This window comes from Ruditapes philippinarum, unplaced genomic scaffold (genome assembly GCF_026571515.1).
Source record: "Ruditapes philippinarum isolate M1 unplaced genomic scaffold, ASM2657151v2 ctg10519_1_1_1_1, whole genome shotgun sequence".
Taxonomy (NCBI): Eukaryota; Metazoa; Mollusca; class Bivalvia; order Venerida; family Veneridae; genus Ruditapes; species Ruditapes philippinarum.
In genome coordinates, this window is record NW_026857803.1 from 54,236 (window position 1) to 62,653 (window position 8,418).

General features: G+C 33.7%; 1 protein-coding gene across 1 annotated transcript; it reads right to left on the reverse strand.

Annotated features, from left to right (window-relative positions):
* Positions 1 to 573: 573 nt before the first annotated feature.
* LOC132751114 (gastrula zinc finger protein XlCGF7.1-like) lies at positions 574 to 7,247 on the reverse strand (the record flags this gene model as incomplete). Its single annotated transcript, XM_060741233.1, has 4 exons — positions 574 to 789; positions 3,386 to 3,573; positions 4,749 to 4,803; positions 7,051 to 7,247. Coding segments are annotated over 4 exons (656 nt in total), but the record flags the coding sequence as incomplete, so codon positions are not given.
* Between the last annotated feature and the right edge of the window lie 1,171 nt (positions 7,248 to 8,418).

The following is an 8,418-nucleotide window of genomic DNA, read 5'->3' on the forward strand; positions in this document are numbered from 1 at the left end:
CTTAGGTAATTAGGTTAAGATTACAGTGACTGAGGTTATAAGGTTAAGGTTACAGTAACTTAGGTAATTAGGTCAAGGTAACATTCAAAACAAACACTATGATTTAAGACTTTGGTAGGGACAATATGCCCAAAGGTTACAGTGACTTAGGTAATAAGGTCAAGGTAACAGTGACTGAGGTAATTAGGTCAAGGTTACAGTGACTGTGGTAATTAGCTCAAGCTTACCGTGACTGAGTTTATTAGGTCAAGGTTACAGTGAAATGTGAATTACTTGTCTCATCTAGAATATGAGTTTCCTAAAATATGCCACAGTGACATCAAAAGTAAGGGTATAATTGTTATAGGGGACACATCTAATTTTCTGGTTTTGTTTGGAAAAAAAGGTAAGGAGTATAAAAGTAATGACACATAGTTTTTAATTACTGTTTTATATTTTCTGTTCATCTAACAAATAAGAATAATAATGTTTAAAACAATAAAATATATTGTAGTTAAAAAACTTTGAACATTTTTGTACATATATGTGAACATATACACTTTGTAAAAAGCAGATTATTTCTCAAAATTAAATCTAATATAAAACATTGCTAGACATGTGTGTGAGCATATGTGCTTGTAAAATTGACTTTCGGTTGAAAGCCTTTCCACAAACTTTGCAGACGAATGGACGTTCTCCAGTATGAATTCGTGTGTGCACTTCAAGATTGTACTTCCTGTCAAACATACGTCCACAATGGTTACAGGGATAGGATTGTTTATTTCCTTCTGAAAAACAGATGAAAAAAATAAATTATTTTATTTTATGCTTTTCAGTGGATTACTGATTTATCCGTGAAAATTATATTTGATAATTTCACAGTGAAAATTATCAAAATATAATTTCACTTTTTTCAATGACGAAACTACTTTTTTAAGATTTTCCCCATGTAGTACCTCAATTTTATTTTTACTGACAATGTCTGGCTATTTAAAGAAATAGCAAAGCTGAAATAGATAAATAACTTAAATGTCAAAAGTAGTAAGAGAGAAAACTTACTTCTATTCCTTCAAATTCCAATCACAAAATTTCGTCTCTAAATTTTTTTTTTGTTTCGTTTTTACAGTCTGAAAAATACATTCCTTCCCCATGCAAAACTGCTCTTGATGACATTTGGGCATATTAAAGTATCTTACGAGCAATAACTGCCGTATGCTTTATGAAAAATTGAAAAGCATTGACAGCCATCACTGCCATAATCTAACTAAAATTTTTATAAGGGATGTGTGTGTGCTAAATATTCCTGATTTTAATTAAGTACTTAACTTAACAGAAAGTAAGATCCAACTACATTTGAGCTGTGTCATGACAAAACCAACATAATGGGTTTGCGACCAGCATGGATCCAGACCAGCCTGCGCATTCGCGCAGTCTGATCAGGATCCATGCTGTTCGCTATCACTTTCTCTACTTGTTATAGTGTTTGTAAGCGAACAGCATGGATCCTGATCATACTGCGCGGATGCGCAGGCTGGTCTGGATCCATGCTGGTCGCAAACCCATTATGTTGGTTTTGTCGTGACGCGGCTCATTTGTTGTATGGAATTGAGCGCCTTAAAGGTTATAACCAATTAACTTGAGCTCTCAGCATATAGTTTGCTTGGTTGGGTTTTACAGCACTCCAACACAATTTAGGACATATGGCGCCAAAACAGGGACGATGATTTTAGCTAATCTCAGGTGTTACAAACTTAAAGCAACAACGGGGCTCAAATCCACCTCACCTACTGGAGCTAAGAGATGCATAATATACTCCAATTATTCTAACCCATTTAATCACCCCTTATGATAATGTAGCGATAAATGGTGGCTGCAATTCTGATGCCTCAAACCCTTAATGGCAGCCCCCCAGCCCACATGACTTCATAAAACAGCAATGGCATCCTAATTACCATTGTAGTCTAAACAACTAATTCTGGTAATATTATCATCTTACTATGGGTGGAGTATAATAAAAAACAATTCAAGTCATGAAAAATGTAATAATATACCTACAATGCTACAGAATAATAAACACTCAATTCAGGACCTACCGTAAAATTCCTAATAAACGCCCCTCCCCTAATAAAGGCCCCCCCAGGCCTTTTGATAAGGAAAACAATCTACTTATCAGTGCTGAACTCATAATTAAAACCATAATTTTATTCCAATCATTTAGAATCCATAGTATTTTATAGTAAACACAAATATGTATAATATGAACTTTAAAACCTTAACACTTTTTAATGTTATTACCAACACTTGCTAACACTAAATGTATTTACAGTGATTTTGGGATTTATTGTAATAATAGCCCCCCTTTCTGAAAATGTTTAGCCCTGGGGGCGTTTAATAGGAATTTTACGGTACATCATTATTATTAAGCTATTATCACAACTTACATGATTGTACCTTTTAATCTTACAAATTGAGCACATGTTCACTAACATATAAGGATCAGGATCAGGATAAAATTTAAAAACTCAAATAATTTCCACATTGTTCCACTGCATAGATCAAATAATAACTTGACAGGATTGGATATTAAGCTATAATGTTTATGAAATTTGGAATATAACAAGATACAAAAACGGGCACCTGAGTAGAACCACAGACTTCCGTCAGCTAACTGGATAACTTTCTATCTTGATGAATCCGGCGACGCTTTCCTTCCAGATCAAATATTACAATTGGCATGTGCATATGGTGGCCACGGACCTTTAAGTAAAGACCAACTTTACTTGACCTGTAAACGGGAACACAGCTTCCCATACATAGTTTATTTATTCTTTTATTCAAATTAGACATATTCAGTTAGAAATTCCACTTATTTACATTATATTACATGTTATTTTATAAATACCTACATTCAAAACAAACACTATGATTTAAGACTTTGGTAGGGACAATATGCCCAAAGGTTACAGTGACTTAGGTAATAAGGTCAAGGTAACAGTGACTGAGGTAATTAGGTCAAGGTTACAGTGACTGTGGTAATTAGCTCAAGCTTACCGTGACTGAGTTTATTAGGTCAAGGTTACAGTGAAATGTGAATTACTTGTCTCATCTAGAATATGAGTTTCCTAAAATATGCCACAGTGACATCAAAAGTAAGGGTATAATTGTTATAGGGACACATCTAATTTTCTGGTTTTGTTTGGAAAAAAAGGTAAGGAGTATAAAAGTAATGACACATAGTTTTTAATTACTGTTTTATATTTTCTGTTCATCTAACAAATAAGAATAATAATGTTTAAAACAATAAAATATATTGTAGTTAAAAAACTTTGAACATTTTGTACATATATGTGAACATATACACTTTGTAAAAAGCAGATTATTTCTCAAATTAAATCTAATATAAAACATTGCTAGACATGTGTGTGAGCATATGTGCTTGTAAAATTGACTTTCGGTTGAAAGCCTTTCCACAAACTTTGCAGACGAATGGACGTTCTCCAGTATGAATTCGTGTGTGCACTTCAAGATTGTACTTCCTGTCAAACATACGTCCACAATGGTTACAGGGATAGGATTGTTTATTTCCTTCTGAAAAACAGATGAAAAAAATAAATTATTTTATTTTATGCTTTTCAGTGGATTACTGATTTATCCGTGAAAATTATATTTGATAATTTCACAGTGAAAATTATCAAAATATAATTTCACTTTTTCAATGACGAAACTACTTTTTTAAGATTTTCCCCATGTAGTACCTCAAATTACAATTTTATTTTTACTGACAATTCTGACAATGTCTGGCTATTTAAAGAAATACATTCCTTCCCCATGCAAAACTGCTCTTGATGACATTTGGGCATATTAAAGTATCTTACGAGCAATAACTGCCGTATGCTTTATGAAAAATTGAAAAGCATTGACAGCCATCACTCGTAAAATAAGTAAAAATACCCAGCGTTCCTTTGCAAGCTTCCAAGTTTTCCAATTTCCTAGCTCCTTTTCTGAATGTTTTCAACTTCTGTCAACAGTTTATTTTTTGTCTGTTACAATCCTCAAATAAGTTTTCTTTCTTTTAAAAAGGTGTATGACTAACAAATCCAAAACATATCCTTCTGAATCTTACACAATTATTTTCCTCCCATGAAATACACAACTTTAAAAAATGGGCTGCCGCTTACATTTTACAAGCCAGGTCTAATATAAATTCGCAGTAAGTAACAGAAATATGGATGGATGGTTGGACTTTTTCTCCTACAAGATTTTGTTTCTTTTTATTATTAAAACAAGCGATCATTCATATTTTTTGATAAAATGAATAAATATCACCGTCATTTAACCTTGATTGGCGGACTTTTTTTTCAGCTCAAGACTTCTTGTTTTAAATGAGAAATTCCGTCTAAATGGGGCTCTCAATGGGGGAAACAGATTTTAATATTAACGTTAAAATTATGGAAATTTCGTTTTAACTTGTTTTTAAGCATAAAATAAAAAGAAAATTTGTCTGTTTGTTGTGTAAGATGTAATTTTATTTCATCTCGTGAACTTTAAAAACAGTATTCTCACTCGTGGCTACGCCACTCGTGAGAATACTGTTTTTAAAGCCCACTCGATGAAATAAAATTTCATCTTACACACAAACAAACAAATATCCTCTATATAAACTTCTTCTTCATACGTTTTGTGATACAAAGAAATCTATACTAAACCCGGTGACCTTGACCTTGATATAAGCATCAACATTTACAATTCATGTTCAATGAAAAACCTACCTGATGGTGACCTTTCAACTCTGACTATCAGTATTCTGTTCAATTCTATGTCTTTCTGAACAATTGATTTGAACCAAAAAAAAATGTCCTTACAACGTAAGTTAACGTAAGTTAGTCCTGAAGAAATAAATAAAAGTCAAGCAAACCTGTATTGTTAATTTTGTTTTATAATTGGGCACAATTGTTAATATGTTGAAAGTCACTGAATGTTATGAAATATCAAGATAAATCATTATGTGAAATAATAACTTATCCCGAATAATAACTTATCCCAAACAACTTATCCCAAATAATAATAACTTATCCCAAATAATAACTTATCCCAAATAATAACTTATCAAAAACAATTTATCCCAATCAATAACTTATCCCAAATAATAACTTATCCCGAACAATAACTTATCCCAAATAATAACTTATCCCGAACAATAACTTATCTTATCCCGAACAATAACTTATCCCAAATAATAACTTATCCCGAACAATAACTTATCCCGAATAAATAATTTTATCAAATACCCTAGCCACTTTTGCGACTCCGTAAAAACGGTACTGCACCTCTGTGCATATATTTTGACATGATGTCATTTGTTACACAAACATATTAACGTAAAAAATGTGCTTAATGTTAGTGTTACAATATAGCCGTGTCAATGAAAAGTTATTCTTTTTTTTCTTTAAACAGTCTTTATTTTGGGTATGTGATAAATAGAATATTTGTGTAGGTTCATAACTGAAATTATTGAACTTGCTCAATGAAATAATATTACGCTCACCAGAGGCTTGCAATGAATTTTAGTATTGAACGAATTTAGTATGGAACCCACACTCATTCAATATCCTCTATTTACTGTTGTGAAAGGTCAATTGACAAAAATGGCAAGTCACTGATTTGCCATAAATATTCAAGTAATGTGAAAATGTGGACCTGACACAGGTGAAAATAATCTAACTATATCAGGGATGTGTGTGATAAATATTCCTGGTTTTAATCAAGTACTTAACTTAAGAGAAAGTAAGATCCAACTACATTTGAGCCTCGTCACGACAAAACCAACATAATGGGTTTGCGACCAGCATGGATCCAGACCAGCCTGCGCATCCGCGCAGTCTGATCAGGATCCATGCTGTTCGCTATCACTTTCTCTACTTGTTATAGGGTTTGTAAGCGAACAGCATGGATCTTGATCAGACTGCGCGGAAGCGCAGGCTGGTCTGGATCCATGCTGGTCGCAAACCCATTATGTTGGTTTTGTCGTGACGCGGCTCATTTGTTGTATGGAATGGAGCACCTTAAAGGTTACAATAACCAATTATCTTGAGCTCTCACCATAGTTTGCTTGGTTTGGTTGGATTTTACAGCACTCCAACACAAAATAAGAACATACGGCGCCAAACAGGGACGATGATTTTAGCTAATCTCAGGTGTTACAAACTTAAAGCAACAACGGGGCTCAAATCCACCTCACCTACTGGAGCTAAGAGATGCATAGACTCCAATTATCCTAACCCATTTAATCACCCCTTATGATAATGTAGCTATAAATGGTGGCTGCAATTCTGATGCCGTTAACCCTTTAAAGGCAGCCCCCCCCCCAGCCCACATGACTTCATAAAACAGCAATGGCATCTTAATTTCTTTTGTATTAAACAAATAATTCTGGTTATATTATCAGCTTACTATGGGTGAAGTATAATAAAAATTATCAAGGTCATGAAAAATGTAATATACCTACAATGCTACAACATAATAAACACTCAATTCAGGAAATTTAGGACCTACATCAGTATTATTTAGCAATTATCACAACTTACATGATTGTAATAATAATAATAATAATAATAATAATAATAATAATAATAAAGACTTTATTTAAAGAGGCAACATAGTCTTCCCTATGAGCCTCTATTGTACCTTTTTAATCTTACAAATTGAGCACATGTTCGCTAAGATATAAAGATCAGAATCAGGGTCAGGATCAAATTTAAAAACTCAAATAATTTCCACATTGTTCAACTTCATAAATTAATTATTAGCTTGATAAGACTGGACTCAGACTATAATGTTTATGAAATTTGGAATATAACAAGATACGGGCATGTTACAGTTGATCCAAATATTGATCCTGATCGTATAATTGTTCCTTATTTTTGATCTGATTATTTTTTTAGTTGTTTTTAATTCAGCAAAGAGTTATGAAATTCTAACACCATGTAGAATGATATGATCATATCATTAATTGTTCCGTTAAAGTTGATGATGATGTTGAGCTACTATGTGAACTTTGAGATTTGATTTCACATTGAAGCCTTTATTACAGAAACTACAGATAAATGGCTTTTCTCCGGTATGAACTCTCATATGTCTCTGTAATTTCCAGTTGCTTGGAAACAGTTTTCCACACAAGTTACAATAATGTCGTCCTCCAGTTGTAACAGATTGTTGCCGTCTGCCATAATCGGATGTAGACTGGTCTTCAATATCATACCATGATTCACCTGAAAATATAAGAATAAAACAGGAACCGGTCTGTATATACCATCTTTTGCACATTTATTATAGTTTGGCTGACAGTAATTCTAATACACTAACCTATAGTCCCGGTTTAAAACTGATTTATACATGTATGTCTTTACCCGTACTTGTATAAATGTTCCATAGTGAGGCCAGGATATGCCTATCATTGTTAAACAGTTATACCATATGACTGAGAAGTTATTAAATTATTGATACAATTAACACTGTCAATCATTCTTGCATAAGAATAATTATGTAAGCAGGTATACATTAATGGAGAAGAAAACATGCATTAATGAATAATTAATCACAAGATCTCACACAATTGTTGCTTTTTTGGGGGCGCAAGCCCCCAGTGTAATTATGATAAATTCAGCTTACTACCTTTTGAACGCATCTAGGCTCTCTAGTTTTAACAAGAGGGCCATGATGGCCCTGAGGTCGCTCACCTGTATTATAGGCCCCCGAAGCGGGGCCAGTTTAAACCCCAGGGCTTTTATTTGAACAAACTTGGAAGACACTCATTAGAAGATGTTTTTCACAATAATAATTTACTACACAATGATCTCACCGCCCCCCGGTCCCCACTCTCTGCCCCCCCCCCCCCCCCCGGCAGGGCCAATTTTCACCCAAGGGCTTTTATTTGAACAAACTTTGTAGACATCCATAAGAAGATATTTCATGCTAAACATCTAAGCTCTAGAGCTCTAGCTCATTGGGTTTTTTAAAAGAAGATTTTTAAGTTTTTACTTCACACTTATAGTTAAAAAAAAATGACACCCCTGGGGCGGGGCCAGTTTTGACCCCAGGGCTTTTATTTGAATAAACTTTGTAGCCGTTTACTAGAAGATGTTTTATGCTTAATATCTAAACTCTAGCTATTTAGGTTTTTTCAAAGAAGATTTTTTAAGTTTTTACTATATGCAGATTGGGAAAATCAAGACCCCCCGGGGCGGGGCCTGGAATTTTGACCCCAGGGCTTTAATTTGAACAAACTTTGTAGCGCTCACTAGAAGATGTTTCATGCTTAATATCTAAACTCTAGCTATTTGGGTTTTTTTCAAAGAAGATTATTTAAGTTTTTGCTATACACATACAAGGAAAATCAATGACCGCCGGGGCGGGGCCAATTTTGACCCCAGGAATTTTATT